Source organism: Heterodontus francisci, chromosome 35 (assembly GCF_036365525.1).
Source record: "Heterodontus francisci isolate sHetFra1 chromosome 35, sHetFra1.hap1, whole genome shotgun sequence".
Classification (NCBI taxonomy): Eukaryota; Metazoa; Chordata; class Chondrichthyes; order Heterodontiformes; family Heterodontidae; genus Heterodontus; species Heterodontus francisci.
This window is the reverse complement of record NC_090405.1, coordinates 24,713,935-24,733,274: the sequence shown is the minus strand read 5'-3', so window position 1 is coordinate 24,733,274 and position 19,340 is coordinate 24,713,935. Positions and strand designations below refer to the sequence as shown.

At 49.2% G+C, this 19,340-nt stretch overlaps 1 protein-coding gene and 1 pseudogene across 1 annotated transcript; both read left to right on the top strand.

The window, feature by feature from the left end:
• Positions 1-2,781: 2,781 nt before the first annotated feature.
• LOC137350757 (U2 spliceosomal RNA) lies at positions 2,782-2,916 on the top strand (annotated as a pseudogene).
• Positions 2,917-17,637: 14,721 nt separating this feature from the next.
• LOC137350453 (histone H2A-like) lies at positions 17,638-18,027 on the top strand. Its single transcript, XM_068015098.1, has one exon. The coding sequence runs from the start codon at positions 17,638-17,640 to the stop codon at positions 18,025-18,027; it is 390 nt and encodes a 129-aa protein (XP_067871199.1).
• Positions 18,028-19,340: the final 1,313 nt, after the last annotated feature.

Genomic DNA, 19,340 nt, shown 5'->3' with positions numbered 1-19,340 from the left:
TTTTGTAAAGCTTTTTTTAAACAGATTTTTATGAATGGAGTATACTTTTGGGAAAAAGTGTCTGGCAGAGGTGAAGGATGCAAGGGACCTGGCAAAGGCAGAGCAAAGCGGCACCGCAAAGTGCTTCGTGATAATATCCAGGGCACCACCAAACCAGCAATCCTCCGCCTGGCTCGCCGTGGCGGGGTCAAGCGGATCTCGGGTTTGATCTATGAGGAGACTCGCGGGGTGTTGAAAGGTTTCCTGGAGAATGTGATCAGGGATGCGGTCACCTACACTGAGCACGCCAAGCGCAAGACGGTCACTGCCGTGGATGTGGTGTACGCTCTGAAACGGCAGGGCCGCACTCTCTGCGGATTCGGCGGCTGAGAAAACAGCCCCTTTCCCACAAACACACAAGAGCCACCCACCGCCTCACAGGGAGAGCAGTGACCTGGAAACGGGAGATGGGATAGGCTGTTCAGAACTGACTGGAATAAATCTGTGCTGTGTTCGGGGATAAAACTGGAATCCCCGAGTTTGACATTTCATTTGCAGCAAGGATGTGCAGTGGATTTGATTTTGTAAACCGGCTGTGTAAACAGTGCCTGAGGCTGGACAGTTAGTTATTTCCCCAGTCGACACATGCCCTCAGTGAAAAGCCACATCACTCCTCCAGAATCACTCATTGTTTTCAAAGAATTTCAAAATGATTTCGCTGCAATGAGGGAATCCGGGAGTTTTGCAGCAGCCGTTAAATCGGTCACTGGAACCAGACCCACTTGTGATGTTATTTCCCCCGAGACGGTGTTTCCTGCACTGAAACTGACAGGGTTTGTGAAACTGACCAATTTCCAAAATATACTTTATTCATAAAAATCTGTAAAAATTAGATTGCCAAACAGTTTCAAACAGCACCAAAAAATACAAACATTGCAAGGGAGATCAGTTTCCTTCAACACAATCATGAGTTGCTTCACAACCCTTCCATTTCACATTTGTCATGCCAATTACAGTTTTACATTTACAGCAAATGAAAATTTTCCCGATACAGTTCGAGGGGTTTCCCATGGATCCAGCCCCTCAGTTCAGCCTGGTGGGGGGACCTTACACTGTGGTCTTTCCTCATTGAGCCTTTGCTGCGGCTACCCCAAGCTTTAGTGCATCCCTCAGCTCGTAGTCCTGGTCCTTGGAATGTGCCAGTCTGCAACATTCGGTGGTGGACAACTCCTTGCGCTGGAAGACAGCAAGTTTCGGGCAGACCAAAGGGCGTCTTTCACCGAATTGATAGTCCTCCAACAGCAGTTGATGTCTGTCTCGGTGTGTGTCCCTGGGAACAGCCCGTAGAGCACAGACTCCTGTGTTACAGAGCTGCTTGGGATAAACCTCGACATAAACCAATGCATCTCTTTCCACACCTGCTTTGCAAAGACATATTCCAGGAGGAGGTGGGCAACCGTCTCTTCCCCACCACAGCCACCGTGGGGGCATTGCGCGGAGGGGGCGAGTCTTCGGGCGTGCAGGAAGGATCTGACGGGGAAGGCTCTTCTCACCACCAGCCAAACTACATCTTGGTGCTTGTTTGAAAGTTCTGGTGATGAGGCATTCTGCCAAATGACTTTGGTGGTCTGCTCGGGGAACCATCCAACAGGATACCCCATCTCCTTTTCCCGTAGGGCCTTGAGAACATTCCGTGCAGACCACTGCCTGATGGATCAGTGGTCAAAGGTGTTTTCTCGCAGAAACTGCTCCACGAAGGATAGGTGGTACGGCACGGTCCAACTACATGGAGCGTTCCGCGGCAATGTGACCAGGCCCATCCTTCGCAACACTGGGGACAGATAGAACCTCAGCACGTAGTGACACTTGCAGTTTGCATACTGGAGGTCTACACACAGCTTGATGCAGCCGCACACGAAGGTGGTCATCAGGATGAGGGCCACGTTGGGTACATTTTTCCCGCCCTTGACCAGAGATTTGAACATCGTGTCCCTCTGGACCCGGTCCATTTTAGATCCCCAGATGAAGCGGAAAATGGCTCGGGTGACCACCACACTTGAGTGCCTCTGCTGCCTGGGATTGTCACCCCCTCTCATGCTCGCATCCTTCCTAATAGACTCAGCAAAGGGTTCAACACAGCAAACAAACAAGACAGGGGAGAGAGGACAGCCCTGTCTGACTCCAGATTGGATCAGGAAACTTTCCGATTCCCACCCATTGATTGAGACTGCGCTACTGATGTTCGTGTAGAGCAGTTTGATCCAATTGCAGATTCCCTCCCTAAACCCCATTTTGGAAAGAACGTCCATCATGTAGGTGTGCGATTTCCTGTCAAAAGCCTTCTCCTGGTCCAGGCTGATGAGGCAGGTGTCCACCCTCCTGTCCCGTACATAGGCGATCGTATCCCTGAGTAGCACGAGACTATCAGAGATCTTCCTGCCGGGTACAGTACAGGCCTGGTCAGGGTGAATCACCAACTCCAGAGCAGACTTGACTCGACTGGCTATGACTTTGGACAGAGTTTCAGCTCAGTCATTCAGGGACCTGGAATTCACACAGTTTGAGCCCACGCTTACCCGAACCCACTTCTGATTGGTCCCCCTCTTCTTATTCACATGTCTTAACCAATCGCAGAGCCTTGAATTAGAAAATGCAGCCAAGCATTGGCTTAAATTGTCGACCTGACAGAATATTTTAAATCGAAAAAGCCTCCAATTTTAGTGCAGTAAAGAAGCGAATTCCTGGAAAATCTATGTCCAGTAGCTTGGGGTCCAGGCAACTGAAGGCAGGACCGCCAGTGGTGGAGCTTCTCAGCCTTTTGGCTAAGATCAAGTGTAGTATCTGTTCTTATCAGTACTTACTTGGCAGAGGAGAAACCATGATCAGTGGCTTTTGATCCTGGGTAGGCTTTGAGTAAAATGGCTATGACCAATCTTTGAGCTTCAGGCCAGGGAGTGCGGAACACCATTCGGGTGGTGGTGAAGGACAAGGAAGGAGATGCACTGGTCGATCGCACCTTCTTCATCAAGAAAATCCTCATCGATTGCTGTGGATTTCAAGCTATGGACATCTTCTGCCTGCAGGATTTCCCCAGCAGTGGGTATATCGACATGACATTCAAGAATGTGGCGGGATGCATCAAGTTCCTGAAGGCGTTCAAGGAGAAAGGGGACCGGGCGCCGCTGTCGATCCTCACAGTGGAGCCGCTCTTCACATATCCGTCACAACGTGACCGGGTGGTGACAATTCACCTCTACAACCCCCATGTTCCTGTGCTGGATGTACTCACCTTTCTTGCCAGGTACGTCGAGTTGGCCAGCACTGATGTCAAGGACCCCTTTGGGATTTGGACCAATAAGCGGCAAGTCAAGGTGACCTTGAAGGTCGATGCCAATGGAGCCATCATCCACCCTCCCTCCAGCTTCGCTATCAGGGGAAGTCGAGGCTTCTTGGTCTACGCTGGGCAGCCCAAAGTTTGTAGCACCTGTGGCAAATCTGGTCACGTGGCAGCTAACTGCAGCACGGTTGTCTGCAAGAACTGCAAGAAGGAAGGCCATCAGACCAAGGACTGTAAGCAGACTAAGTGTTGCAACTTGTGCGGTGCGGCAGGCCATCTCTACAAAACCTGCCCCAAACGCTGCCTCAGTTATGCTCAGGCGGCAAGGTCCAAGGAAAGGCCGGGAGAAGGTTCGACAAAGGCGTCCGGTGTTGGAAAGGAGACAAGCAACCTTCTCTGCAGTGAGGAACTTCTACCTGAGAAGGAGAAGAAAGGGAAGGCAACTGAAACCACCAAGCCGGCACCTACCCTGCACCCGGAAACCCCTCCTCCACAGACAGAATCAATGGAGGAGGAGGCAGCAGATGGACAAACCGGTCAGTGGCAGTTTGTCCAAAGGAAAACCACAAAGAAAAGACCTCCAAAAGCGGAACAGGCCACCACCCAAACCAGTGGCAAGAGGAGGCTACCGTCTGAGACAGACTACAGCAGCTCCTCTTCACTGGATGAGGAAGTGCCGGAGCGACAGCACCTTCAAAAGAAGCGGCAGAACTCAAAAGGAGCTGGAAGATAAAGCCCCCCAGCCCCCGGGTACTGGAAGCTGTGATGGGCCTGTCAAGCCCCAAACCCAAAGCGCCACACCTAGCGACATGGCCAACACATCCCAGCTCTGGGACACTGAGAGCAAAGACACATCTGGCGCACTTCAGCTCTGGGAAGCCGGCAGCAGTGATGTTTTCGAGGAGGAACAGAGGGGAACAGCAGAGAACAGCCCAATCCCTGCTGCCAACAAGACCCCCGCCCCCCCACCGATGTCACCTCAGTGGAAGAAACCCTGCATGAAAAACCAGGAGGGGTTTCTGAGCCCAACGAGTGTGAAACAGCTTGCGTACACTATGGGTATACAGGAACATCCTGAAGGACTGGGACTAGCAAGGACAAATGGTATGGGAAGCAACAACTAACTTTAAAAAAATGGGTATAAGGATTGCTTCAATTAATGTGCGTAGCATTAAATCCACTATGCGATGGATTACCTCGCCAAGGTCAAAGCCGACCCCCTGTTTCTGCAGGAGTGTGGCATACCACATCTCAGCACCGACAGGCAGTGGTCGCAATGGTGGTCCCACGGGCCATCGATCTGGTCAGGGGGTAATGATTGCCATTCCTCCGGCCTGGGTCTTCTGCTGCGGGGAGGTAACTTAACCATCTCCAAAGTTAAGGAGGTGGTGGGCAGTCGCCTCCTCATCGCAGATGTAATGTACAACAATGCTTCGCTCTGGTTGATCAGCATGTACGCCCCGTTTCAATGCAGCGAACGGTTGACCGTCTTTAGAATTAGAATTAGAATTAGAACTAGAACATTACAGCGCAGTACAGGCCCTTCGGCCCTCGATGTTGCGCCGACCATCTGACCTACACTATTCCATTTTCATCCATATGTCTATCCAATGACCACTTAAATGCCCTTAAAGTTGGCGAGTCTACTACTGTTGCAGACAGGGCGTTCCACGCCCCTACTACTCTCTGCGTAAAGAAACTACCTCTCACATCTGTCCTATATCTTTCACCCCTCAACTTAAAGCTATGTCCCCTCGTGTTTGCCATCATCATCCGAGGAAAAAGACTCTCAATATCCACCCTATCTAACCCTCTGATTATCTTGTATGTCTCTATTAAGTCACCTCTCCTCCTCCTTCTCTCTAACGAAAACAACCCCAAGTCCCTCAGCCTTTCCTCGTAAGACCTTCCTTCCATACCAGGCAACATCCTAGTAAATCTCCTCTGCACCCTTTCCAAAGCTTCCACATCCTTCCGATAATGCGGTGACCAGAACTGCACGCAATACTCAAGGTGCGCCCTCACCAGAGTTTTGTACAGCTGCATCATGACCTCGTGGCTCCGAAACTCGATCCCCCTACTAATAAAAGCTAACACACCATATGCCTTCTTAACAGCCCTATTAACCTGGGTAGCAACTTTCAGGGATTTATGTACCTGGACACCAAAATCTCTCTGTTCATCTACACTACCAAGAATCTTCCCATTAGCCCAGTACTCTGCATTGCTGTTACTTCTTCCAAAGTGAATCACCTCACACTTCTCCGCATTAAACTCCATTTTCCATCTCTCAGCCCAGCTCTGCAGCCTATCTATGTCCCTCTGTACCCTACAACACCCTTCGACACTATCCACAACTCCACCGACCTTCGTGTCATCCGCAAACTTACTAACCCACCCTTCTACACCCTCATCCAGGTCATTTATAAAAATGACAAACAGCAGTGGCCCCAAAACAGAACCTTGCGGTACACCACTAGTAACTAAACTCCAGGATGAACATTTGCCATCAACCATTGCTGCTGGCAACGTGCAGGCCAGTCATCCTAGGCGGTGACTTCAACTGTATCATCGATGCAGCTGGGCGATCTGGCAGAGACGACAGCAAACTGGACGCTATGTCCAGATTCCTAATAGAAACAGTAAAAGATGCAAAACTGCACGACGTATTCAGCAAACCTGCAGACGGAGTGCAGCGTAGATAGACATGGTCAAGATTGGACGGGTCTGCCCATTCCAGGATTGACTTCCTGTTTGTGGCCCATGCCGTCACGGTCAGATCCATTGACGTCAAGCCGGTGTTCTTGTCCAACCACTGCCTCGTAATGGCCGACTGTCACTTACAGGATGACTAGCGGGTTGGCAGAGGGACGTGGAAGCTCAATGCTACACTGCTAACCCCAGAGAACGTTGAGGAACTTAAAAGGGATTACAAAGGTTGGAGAAGCATGAAACCCCTCCTGAGTCTCCAGTTCACTGGTGGGACGCGATCAAGGAGAACATCAAGAGGTTCTTTCTCCTCAAAAGGTGTTCAGAGGGCGAGAGAGAGACAGAGGGAAATGTCCTGACTCCAGAAAAGTATGCAAAATCTGCTCCGTCTACAGTCGATGGGGGTTGAGGTCAAGGAGGACCTCCAAGAGGTGAAGAGAAAGCAGGCCTCGCTCTTTGCCACGGAGACCTCCAATATCATCTTCCGGTCCAGAGTCCACCCCATTGAGCAGGATGAGATGTGCTTGCATTACTTCTTCCAAAAGGTACACAGAGAGAGCTCTGTTATCAGCAGCCAGAAGGAAGAAGATGGCTCGGTAACATCTTCGCAGTCCGACATACTAAGGATCAGCAAATCCTTTTATGCTGGGCTGTATGACGCGAAGCCCACAGACAGAAGAGCCTCCCAGTCCTTCCTGTCATTTATCACAGAGGTCTTAGATGACAGCAGGAGGGAGAGACTGGACAAGCCGCTAACTCAGGATGAGCTGACAAAGGCCGTCAAGTCCTTCGAGACGAATAAAACTCCCGGAAGCGATGGCTTACCGGTTGAGCTGTATTGTGTCCTGTGGGACTGGGTTTGCCTGGACCAGCTGGAAGTATACGAGAGTATGCTCCTGGCCGGCAGCATATCAGAATCCATGAGGAAAGGCATCATCACCCTCATTGACAAGCGGAACGGGAGAGGGCAGAAATTGGAAATTGGCAGCCCATCTCACTGCTTAATGTTGACTACAAGATTCTGTCCAAAGTCATAGCCAGTCGAGTCAAGTCTGCTCTGGAGTTGGTGATCCACCCTGATCAGACCTGTACTGCACCTGGCAGGAAGATCTCCGATAGTCTCGCACTACTCAGGGATACAATCGCCTATGTACGGGATAGGAGGGTGGACACCTGCCTCATCAGCCTGGACCAGGAGAAGGTTTTTGACAGAATATCACACACATACATGATGGACGTGTTTCCAAAATAGCGTTTGCGGAGGGAATCTGCAATTGGATCAAACTGCCCTACACAAACATCAGTGGCGCAGTCTCAATCAATGGGTGGGAATCGGAAAGTTTCCCGATCCAATCTGGAGTCAGACAGGGCTATCCTCTCTCCCCTGTCTTGTTTGTTTGCTGTATTGAACCATTTGCTGAGTCTATTAGGAAGAATGTGAGCAGAAGAGGGGTGACAATTCCAGGCAGAGGAGGCACTCAGGTTAAAACCTCCCTGTACATGGATGACGTCGCGGTCTTCTGCTCGGACCCGCTGTCTGTGTGCAGACTGATGAGCATCTGCGACCAGTTGAAACTGACCTCGGGAGCCAAAGTTAACCACGGCAAGAGCGAGGCCATGTTCTTTGGGAACAGGGCTGACCGATCCTTTGTCCCCTTCACCGTCAGCTCAGACTACCTGAAGGTGCTGGGAATATGGTTCAGAAGGGCCGGGGTGTGCACCAAAATCTGGGAAGAGCGAGCAGCCAAGGTACAACACAAGCTGAGCATGTGGGAGAAGTGATCTCTCTCCAATGTGGGTAAGAACCTGGTCATCAGGTGCAAGGCGCTCACGTTGTTGCTGTTCATGGCGCAGGTCTGGCCCATACCCCACTCCGGCGCTGTGGCGGTCACCCGAGCCATTTTCCGCTTCATCTGGGGATCCAAAATGGACCGGGTCCGGAGGGACACGATGCTCAAACCTCTGGATAAGGGTGGGAAAAATGTACCCAACATCACCCTCATCCTGATGACTACCTTTGTGTGTGGCTGCATCAAGCTGTGTGTAGACGCAAACTCCAAGTGTCACCACGTGCTGAGGTTCTATCTGTCCTCGGTGTTGCGAAGCCTTGTCACATTGCCGCGGAATGCTCCATCCAGTTGGACTGTGTCGTTCCACCTATCCTTCGTCGAGCAGTTTCTGCGGAAAAACACCTTTGACCACCGGTCCATCAGCCAGTGGTCTGCACAGAATGTCCTCAAGGCCCTACAGGAAAAGGAGATGGCGGATCCTGTTCCCCAAGCAGACCACCGAAGTCATTTGGCGGAATGCCTCATCACCAGAACCTTCAAACAAGCACCAAGATGAAGCTTGGCTGGTGGTGAGAAGAGCCCTCCCAGTCAGATCCTTCCTGCACACCCGAAGTCTCGCCCCCTCTGCACAACATGCTCGAGGTGACTGTGCTGGGGAAGAGATGGTTGCCCACCTCCTTCTGGAATGTGTCTTTGCAAAGCAGGTGTGGAAAGAGATGCAGTGGTTTTTGTCGAACTTCATCTCAAGCACCTCTGTAACACAGGAGTCTGTGCTCTCCGGGCTGTTCCCAGGGACGCACACTGAGATAAACATCAACTGCTGCTGGAGGACTATCAATTCGGTGAAAGACACCCGTTGTTCTGCCCGAAACTTGCTGGTCTTCCAGCACAAAGAGTTGTCCACGACCGAATGTTGCAGACTGGCACATTCCAAGGTCCAGGACTATGTGCTGAGGGACGCACTAAAGCTTGGGGCAGCCGCAGCAAATGTTCAATGGGAAAAGACCACTGTGTAAGGTCCCCCCACCAAGTTGAACGGATGGGCTGGGTCGATGGAAAACCCCTCGAAATGTATCAGGAAAATTTTCGTTTTCTGTAAAATGTATATGGCCTGGAAAATGAAATGGAAGGGTTGTGAGGCAGCTCACTCCTGCAATGAAGGAAACTGACCTCCTTTGCACTGTTTGTAATTTTCGACTTGGTGCTGTTTAGAACTGTTTTGTCATGTACTTTTTACAGATTTTTATGAATAATGCATATTTTGCAAATAATAAAAAAAAGTCCAGTAACAATTTAAAAACCTGTTTCCATATTCCACTTTTACCGTCACAAATTCCGGGCGCTATTTCACAAGCAGATTTTATTTGTCAATTGTTGTCAACTGTTCGAACTGGCGGTAAACAACTCTATTCAGCAATCTATAATGGGACAAGTAACTCAAACTCCGTATGGAACAAAGAACTAAGAACAAAGAAAATTACAGAACAGGAACAGGCCCTTCGGCCCTCCAAGCCTGCGCCGATCCAGATCCTCTTTCTTAACATGTCGCCTATTTTCTAAGGGTCTGTATCTCTTTGCTTCCTGCCCATTCATGTATCTGTCTAGATACATCTTAAAAGACGCTATCGTGCCCGCGTCTACCACCTCCGCTGGCAACGCGTTCCAGGCACCCACCACCCTCTGCGTAAAGAACTTTCCACGCATATCCCCCCTAAACTTTTCCCCTCTCATTTTGAACTTGTGACCCCGAGTAATTGAATCCCCCACTCTGGGAAAAAGCTTCTTGCTATCCACCCTGTCTATACCTGTCACGATTTTGTACACCTCAATCAGGTCCCCCCTCAACCTCCGTCTTTCGAATGAAAATAATCCTAATCTACTCAACCTCTCTTCATAGCTAGTGCCCTCCATACCAGGCAACATCCTGGTGAACCTCCTCTGCACCCTCTCCAAAGCACCTACATCCTTTGGAAGTAATAAATTATGGACAATTGGTAATTCCCCTTCACACAGGCTTCAGGGAGACAGTGAGAAGTCACTGAAATAGTTGCTTAAACATTTTAAATAGTTGCCATTCCTGTTACAAATGTTTTGGAATTAGACAGTAATCAGCCCTTTCACAGAGACTGTGGGTGGCTCTGAAAAGAGCCTTTGGCTTATTAGATGACATTTTGGCCGCTTTACTTTTTCTGGGAGCTCTGAGCGCTGGTTTTTTTGGGCAGCAGCACGGCCTGGATATTAGCCAGCACCCCGCCCTGTGCAATGGTCACCCCTCCCAGCAGCTTGTTGAGCTCAGCGTTGTCGCGGACGGCCAGTTGCAGGTGTCTGGGGATGATGCGGATCTTCCGGGCCGCGTTACCGGCCAGCTCGAGGATTTCAGTGGTTGGATACTCGAGCACAGCAGCCAGCACCCACAGGCTCAGCATAGTTGCCCTTTCTCAGGAGCCTGTGTACACGGCCCACTGGGAACTCCAGTCCAGCCCGGGAGGAGCGAGACTTGGCCTTGGACTGAGCTTTCCCGCTGGTCTTTCCTCTTCCTGACTTTTTTTATTTCCAAAATATACTTTATTCATAAAAATCTGTAAGAAAAAACAATACAGAACAGTTCCAAACATCATCGAGTCAGACAATACAAAGAGTGCAAAGGAGATCAGTTTCCTTCAATACAGGAGTGAATTGCCTCACAACCCTTCCATTTCATTTTACGTACCATGTACATTTTACAGCAAACAAATATTTTCCCGATAAAGTTCGAGGGGTTTTCTATGGATCCAGCCCCTCAGTTCAGCTTGGTGGGGGGACCTTACACAGTGGTGTTTCCCCATTGAGCCTTTGCTGCGGCTGCCCCAAGCTTTAGTACGTCCCTCAGCAAGTAGTCTTGGACCTTGGAATGTGCCAGTCTGCAACATTCGGTCGTGGACAACTCGTTGTGCTGGAAGACCAGCAAGTTTCGGGGGGCAGACCGAATTGATAGTCCTCCAGCAGCAGTTGATGTTTATCTCTGTGTATGTCCCTGGGAACAGCCAATACAGCACAGACTCCTGTGTTACAGAGCTGCTTGGGATGAACCTCGATAAAAACCACTGCATCTCTTTTCACACCTGCTTTGCAAAGACACATTCCAGAAGGAGGTGGGCAACCGTCTCTTCCCCACCGCAGCCACCTCAAGGGCATTGTGCGGAGGGTGTGAGACTTCGGGCGTGCAGGAAGGATCTGACGGGGAGGGCTCTTCTCACCACCAGCCAAGCTACACCTTGGTGCTTGTTTGAAAGTTCTGGTGATGAGGCATTCTGTCTAATGACTTTGGCAGTCTGCTTGGGGAACCATCCAACAGGATCCACCATCTCCTTTTCCCGTAGGGCCTTGAGGACATTCCGTGCAGACCACTGCCTGATGGGTTGGTGGTCAAAGGTGTTTTTCTGCAGAAATTTTCCCACGAAGGATAGGTGGTACGGCACGGCCCAACTGGATGGAGCGTTCCGCGGCAATGTGACGAGGTCCATCCTTCTCAACATCGGGTACAGATAGAACCTCAGCACATAGTGACACTTGGTGTTTGCATACTGGGGATCTACACACAGCTCGATGCAGCCGCACACGATGGTAGTCATCAGGATGAGGGCAATGTTGGGTACATTTTTCCCGCCCTTATCCAGAGGTTTGAACATCGTGTCCCTCCGGACCCGGTCCATTTTGCATCCCCAGATGAAGTGGAAAATGACTTGGGTGACCGCCAGAGCGCAGGAGTGGGGTATGGGCTAGACCTGCGCCACATACAGCAACAACGTAAGCACCTCGCATCTGATGACCAGGTTCTTACCCATATTAGAGAGAGATTGCTGCTCCCACATGCTCAGCTTATGTTGTACCCTGGCTACTCACTCCTCCCAGGTTTTGGTGCACGCCCCGGCCCTTCCGAACCATATCCCCAGCATCTTCAGGTACTGTGACCTAATGGTGAAGGGGACAAAGAATTGGTCAGCCCAGTTCCCAAAGAACATGGCCTCGCTCTTGCCGTGGTTAACTTTGGCTCCCGAGGTGAGTTCGAACTGGTCGCAGATGCACACAGACAGCGGGTCCAAGCAGAAGACGACGACGTCATCCATGGGAGGTTTTAACCTGAGTGGCTCCGCTGCCTGGGATTGTCACCCCTCTTATGTTCACATCCTTCCTAATATACTCAGCAAAGGGTTCAAACAGCAAACAAACAAGACCGGGGAGAGAGGACAGCCCTGTCTGACTCCAGATTGGATCGGAAAACTTTCTGATTCCCACCCATTGATTGAGACAGCGCTACTGATGTTTGTGAAGTGCAGTTTGATCCAATTGCAGATTCCCTCCCCAAACCCCATTTTGGAAAGCACATCCATCATGAAGGTGTGCGATATCCTGTCAAAAACCTTCTCCTGGTCCAGGCTGATGAGGCAGGTGTACACCCTCCTGTCCCGTACATAGGCGATCGTATCCCTGAGTTACGCGAGACTATCAGAGATCTTCCTGCCGGGTACAGTACAGGTCTGATCAGGGTGAATCACCAACTCCAGAGCAGACTTGACTCGACTGGCTATGACTTTGGACAGCATCTTGTAGTCAAAATTAAGTTGTGAGATGGGCTGCCAATTTCTGATTCCTGCCCTCTCCCCCTTCCGCTTGGAGATGAGGGTGATGATGCCTTTCCTCATGGATTCTGACATGCTGCCGGCCAGGAGCATACTCTCGTATACTTCCAGCAGGTCTGGGCCGATCCAGTCCCACAGGGCCGAATACAACTCAACCGGTAAGGCATCGCTTCCGGGAGTTTTACTCGTCTCAAAGGACTTGACGGCCTTTGTCAGCTTGTCCAGAGTTAGCGGCATGTCCAGTCTCTCCCTCATGCTATCATCTAAGACAGCTGTGATAGATCACAGGAAGCTCTGCTGTCTGTGCGCTTCGCGTCAGACAGCCCAGCATAAAAGGATTTGCTAATCCTGAGTATGTCGGTCTGCGAAGACGTTACCGAGCCATCCTCTTCCTTCAGGCTTCTGATGAAGCTGTGTGAAGCTTTTGGAAGAAGTAGTGCAAACACATCTCATCCTGTTCGATGGAGTGGACTCTGGACCGGAAGATGATTTTGGAGGCCTCTGTGGCAAAGAGTGAGGCCTCCTGACTCTTCACCTCATGGAGGTCCTCCTTGACCTCGACCTCTATCGTCTGAAACACATGCTAAGTGCCAGATGCTGAAAGGTTTTTTTTTTAGATTAGAGATACAGCACTGAAACAGGCCCTTCGGCCCACCGAGTCTGTGCCGAACATCAACCACCCATTTATACTAATCCTACACTAATCCCATATTCCTACCAAACATCCCCACCTGTCCCTATATTTCCCTACCACCTACCTATACTAGTGACAATTTATAATGGCCAATTTACCTACCAACCTGCAAGTCTTTTGGCTTGTGGGAGGAAACCGGAGCACCCGGAGAAAACCCACGCAGACACAGGGAGAACTTGCAAACTCCACACAGGCAGTACCCGGAATCGAACTCAGGTCACTGGAGCTGTGAGGCTGCGGTGCTAACCACTGCGCCACTGTATAAGTTGATTACTGCACTCACAGTACCTCAGCCTGAGTCATCTAAAGGAACCTAACACACAAATAGTAGCACTGAGAGATTGTGAAAGAGTCCAAAACTCAGAGTACCAGACACTGACAGACACAATCTGAAAACTACACACACATGGATATAGAATTGGCTAACTCACAGGAAACAGAGAGTGGGGATAAATGGAGCATTTTCAGATTGGCAAACTGTAACTAATGGAGTGTCACAGGGATCAGTGCTGGTGCCTCAACTATTTATGGCCTATATTAATAATTGCATGAAGGCACTGAGTGTTTTGTTGCCAAATTTATGGACGGTACAAAGATAGGTAGGAAAGCAAGTTGTGAGGAGGCCACAAAGTGTCTGCAAAGAGATATAGATGGGTTAAGTCAGTGGGCAAAAATTTGGCAGATGGGGTATAATACGGGAAAATGTGAGATTGTCTACTTTGGCAGGAAGAATAGAAAAGCAGAATATTACTTGCATCAGAGAGACTGCAGAATGCTGCTGTACCGAGGGATCTGGGTGTCCAGGTACATGAATTACAAAAACGTTAGCATGCAGCTAAGGCAAGTAATTAGGAAGGCAAATGGAATGTTGGCATTTTTAGCAAGGGGAATGGAGTATAAAAGTTGGGAAGTTTTGCTATAACTGTACAGGGCATTAGTGACATCCCAACTAAAGGACTCCACACAGTTTTGGTCTCCTTATTTAAGGAGGGGTACACTTACATTGGAATCAGTTCAGAGAAAGTTCACTCGGCTGATTCCTGGGATGTTGGATTGTCTTTAGTTTAGTTTAGTTTAGAGATACAGCACTAAAACAGGCCCTTCGGCCCACCGAGTCTGTGCCAACCATCAACCACCCATTTATACTAATCCTGCACTAATTCCATATTCCTACCACATCCCCACCTGTCCCTATATTTCCCTACCACCTACCTCTACTCGGGGCAATTTTTATAATGGCCAATTAACCTATCAACCTGCAAGTCTTTGGCATGTGGGAGGAAACCGGAGCACCCGGAGGAAACCCACGCAGACACAGGGAGAACTTGCAAACTCCACACAGGCAGTACCCAGAATTGAACCCGGGTCGCTGGAGCTGTGAGGCTGCAGTGCTAACCACTGCGCCACTGTGCTGCCCTATTGTCGATGGCTGCCCTTGATGAGACAATGCTCGCTAGGTATGAGCAGTGATCACATCGTCCAGTGGTTCGCCATGGATCTTGATATAGAGGGGCAGTGTCGGGGAGCAGGCTGGCAGAGGACCTTTGTCTTCCAGACATTTAGCTTAAGGCCAATTCTTTCATTTCCTCGATGAATGCATCGATCAGGGTTTGAAGCTTGGTCACTGGGTGTGTGCACCCGCAGGCGTTGTCAGCGTATTGCAGCTAGATGACAGATGTTGGAATGGCCTTGCTTCTGGACTGAAGGCAAAGTCAGTGCAATAGTTTCCAACTCGTACTATAGAGTAAATCGACTGACACAACAGCTGGTGGGCTGAAAGAACGTTGGAACTACAAAAACTTGCTGAAAGCCACGACATATGTGGCTTCTTCGGCACTGTCAAGATCATTCACGGCCCAAGTATCTAAGGACCTACCCCACTGAGAGCAAAGAATGGAGTGACACTGATCAAGGACAGAGAGGCAGTCAGCACTCATTGGAAGGAGCACTTTGAATATCTCCTCAATTGCGATGCCGTCTTTGATGTGAGTGCCCTTGACTACATTCCACAGCATGCTACCCACCATGACGTCAGCACAATCCCAGACTGACAGAGATTGACAGCTAAAAAAAAAATAAGGCCACCGGCATAGATGGAATTCCCACCAAAATTCGAAAATACAGCAGAGAAGCACTCTTGACACAAATACATCGTCTCACGTCTCTCATGTGGAAGGAAGAGAGCATGTCAGGGATTTCCGAGATGCCGTAATTGTGACCATCTTCAAAAAAGGTGACAAACCCGACTGTAGTAACTACAGAGGGGCAGCCCTGCTGTCCGTCACAGGGAAGGTCATCACAAGAGCCCTTCTCAACCGCCTCCTCCCCATGGCTGAAGAGCTCCTACTGGAATCACAATGTGGATTCTGTCAATCAAGAGGCACGGTGGACATGATCTTCACAGCAAGACATTCCCAAGAAAAATGTAGGGAGCAGCAGCAACCTTTCTACATGGCCTTCTCTGACCTGACAAAGGCCTTCAACTCTCCAAACTGGGAGGGATTATGGAACATCTTCTTCAAATTTGGCTGCCCGGAGAAATTCGGCACCATCGTCTGCCGACTGCATGACATGTAATCATTGGCAACGGACCTACCACTGACCTAATCCCAATGCAAACTGGGCTCAAGCAAGGCTGTGTCATCGCACCAACGCTCTTTTCCATCTTCCTCCCTGCAACATTCCACCTCATCTCCTCACACTCAAACACAGTACCAGAGACTGACAGATACAGAATGGATGTCACACTCACAGTACCAGAGTCTGTAATATACAGAATGAATCCCTACTGCACCAGAGACTGAGAGCTACCGAATTACACAACACGCTCAAACACAGGATCAGAGAAAAAATAAATGAAATTAATTGCACGCTCACATGCAATAGCAGAGACACAAGGACACAGAATCAGCCAATATGTGTCTTCCCAACAACAGCCAGGACATTTCCAGGGAGCTTTACATAAGAAGCGGCTCTTTCAACAGAAACTGGGGTTGGAGACAGTCTTTGGGAAATATACTTCCTGATTGCAGGAAGGGTGTTTGTGATTGGTTGCAAATGTTTAATCTGATTGGATGGGGAAAGAGACCAATTAGAGAATTACAATATGAAACCTTTGTGACATCACTGCCAGTCACCCAATCACAATCTTTATTTTCCCCCATCCCTCATTAGCATAGAGCTGTGGGATTGTCTATTTAATCCGCACTCGGAAGGGGTTTGGTTTATTTCTGTGTCTGAAATTGAGACTGAAGATGGTTGAGGAGAAGAAGAAAGCAGCTGCTAAGAAGGGCGCCAAGAAAACCTTAAATAAACCGTCAGCAAAGGGCGGCAAGAAGCGGAGAAAGTCGAGGAAGGAGAGTTACTCCATCTACATCTACAAAGTGATGAAGCAGGTTCACCCCGACACCGGCATCTCCTCCAAGGCCATGAGCATCATGAACTCGTTTGTGAACGATATTTTCGAGCGCATCGCGGGTGAGGCTTCCCGCCTGGCCCATTACAACAAGCGCAGCACCATCAGCTCCCGGGAGATCCAGACCGCCGTGCGCCTGCTGCTGCCCGGGGAGCTGGCCAAGCACGCCGTGTCGGAAGGGACAAAGGCGGTGACCAAGTACACCAGCTCCAAGTAAAACTGCACAATGGACTGAAAAACATCCCAAACACAACGGCTCTTTTAAGAGCCACCCACAATCTCTCTGAAAAAGCTGCATCCGAACATCTCTATTAAATCACTTTAAGATAATGTATAATATAATAACGATCCCACTACTGTGTTTGTGTCTCCTGTCCCATGAACCCATAATGCGCTCATTCGCCTTTCCTTTTTTTGCTTAAAGCTGTTATTTTTTTTGCACAGCCCCTGAATGACCGCTTTAACAGCTGCTTTCAGCGGGAAGAGTCAGACCTCCGTTCCTTCACTCTATTCCTGAAATGTGAACTGATTCATCATTTTATTAACAGTAACTCTCCGCAGTGTTACAGCCCGGAATGGGATCATTATAGAGCAGATTAAGGGCAGTTTGAGGATTCGATCCGGCTCCCTCTTTTCAGAGAAGGACACTGGGCTCTGATTGAAGATAAACTGAACGTTTCGCTTCAGGGAAATGCTGTGAACAGGGATTTAGTACCGCCCGGGACAGTTTGAAAGCGATTGTGGGAAGATCCACAATTTAAACAACATTTAAAACCCGCGTCTCTGATTGGTGACGAAAGGAGTTGAATAAAACAAAATAAAGAGAAGGGATTTTAAATCTTTGACGACGGATGAAATTTATTTTAATCCGCTCCTTTCCGAAAATGAAATTGGCGGGCTTTTTGAAATTGACAAATTCTGTTTCTGAGGTTGTGGTGGGTAAATCCCGCCCTCTTCTGTTGTCAGTGACCTGATTGGTGATGAATATAGGCAAATAAGGTGAATTAAGTACCGACCAATGAGGAGAGTTTTCAGTCTATAAGTAAAGTAAATGCTGTGGAAAATATCCATTCTTCGTGAAAGAATTTGTGAAAATGTCTGGAAGAGGAAAGACCGGCGGCAAAGCTCGGGCCAAGGCCAAGTCTCGCTCCTCCCGGGCTGGACTGCAGTTCCCGGTGGGCCGTGTTCACAGGCTCCTGAGAAAGGGCAACTATGCTGAGCGTGTGGGTGCCGGAGCCCCGGTCTATCTGGCTGCTGTGCTCGAGTATCTGACCGCTGAAATCCTCGAACTCGCCGGTAACGCGGCGCGGGACAACAAGAAGAGCCGCATCATTCCCAGACACCTGCAGCTGGCCGTCCGCAACGACGAGGAGCTCAACAAGCCGCTGGGAGGGGTGACCATCGCTCAGGGCGGGGTGCTGCCTAATATCCAGGCCGTGCTGTTGCCCAAGAAAACCAGCGCTCAGAGCTCCCAGAAAAAGTAAAGCGGCCAAAATATCATCGAATAAACCAAAGGCTCTTTTCAGAGCCACCCACAGTCTCTGTGAAAGGGCTGATTGCTGTCTGATTCCAGAATGTCAGTAACAGGACCGAATCAGATTTACAATGTTCAAGCAACTTTTTCAGTGACTTCTCACTGTCCCCCTAAACCCTGTCCTATTTATTACTTCCACACCGAATTTGAGTTATTTGTCCCGTTACATTTTGCCGGCAGTTACAGATGAGTAACCAATAATATTACAGATTAAAGCTGTTTATAAAATATGGACATAACCATCCAAAATCTTGTTTTTTATTCCGATTTTATCAGCACAAATTCCTGGCGTTATTTTACGAACAGCTTTAAAATGGTGCCAGGAATTTGCTGATAAAAGCGGAATATAAATGTTTTTTAATGGTCATACATATATATATATATAAAACGATCAGCTTTAGATAGATTTTCCAGTAATCGCTTCTTTCCGATACTGAAATTGGCAGCTTTTTCGAATTCAAACTTTGTCAGGTCGACAATTTAAGTCACTGATTTGCTGCATTTTCCAATTCGAAGCTCTGCGATTGGTTAAGACATACGAATGGGAAGAGGGTGACCAATCAGAAGTGGGCTCGGGCTCAAACTGCGGGAATTCCAAATCCCTGAATGATTGAGCTGAAACTGATCAGTTTCACAAACCCTGTCAGTTTCAGTGCAGGAAACACCGTCTCGGGAGAAATAACATCACAAGTGGGTCTGGTTCCAGTGACCGATTCAACGGCTGCTGCAAAACTCCCGGATTCTCTCATTGCATCGAAATCATTTTGAAATTCTATGAAAACAATGAGTGATTCTGGAGGAGTGATGTGGCTTTTCACTGAGGGCATGTGTCGACTGGGGAAATAACTAACTGGAGAGTCTCGGGCACTGTTTACACAGCACGTTTACAAAATCAAACCACTGCACATCCTTGCTACAACTGAAATATCAAACTCGGGGATTCTAGTTTTGTATCCCGAACACAGCAGATTGATTGAACTGTTCTGAACAGCCTATCCCAGCTCCCATTTCCAGGTCACTGCTTTCTCTGTGAGGTGGTGGGTGGCTCTGAGAAGAGCCTTTGTTGTGCGTTTGCTGGAAAGGGTCAAGTTGTTCAACCGCCGAATCCGTAGAGAGTGCGGCCCTGCCGTTTCAGAGCGTACACCACATCCATGGCAGTGACCGTCTTGCGCTTGGCGTGCTCAGTGTAGGTGACCGCATCCCTGATCACATTCTCCAGGAAAACCTTCAACACCCCGCGAGTCTCCTCACAGATCAAACCCG

Excerpts from the sequence above, each read along its gene's own strand:
- LOC137350453 (XM_068015098.1), top strand. The coding sequence starts at position 17,638 with ATGTCTGGAAGAGGAAAGACCGGCGGCAAAGCTCGGGCCAAGGCCAAG.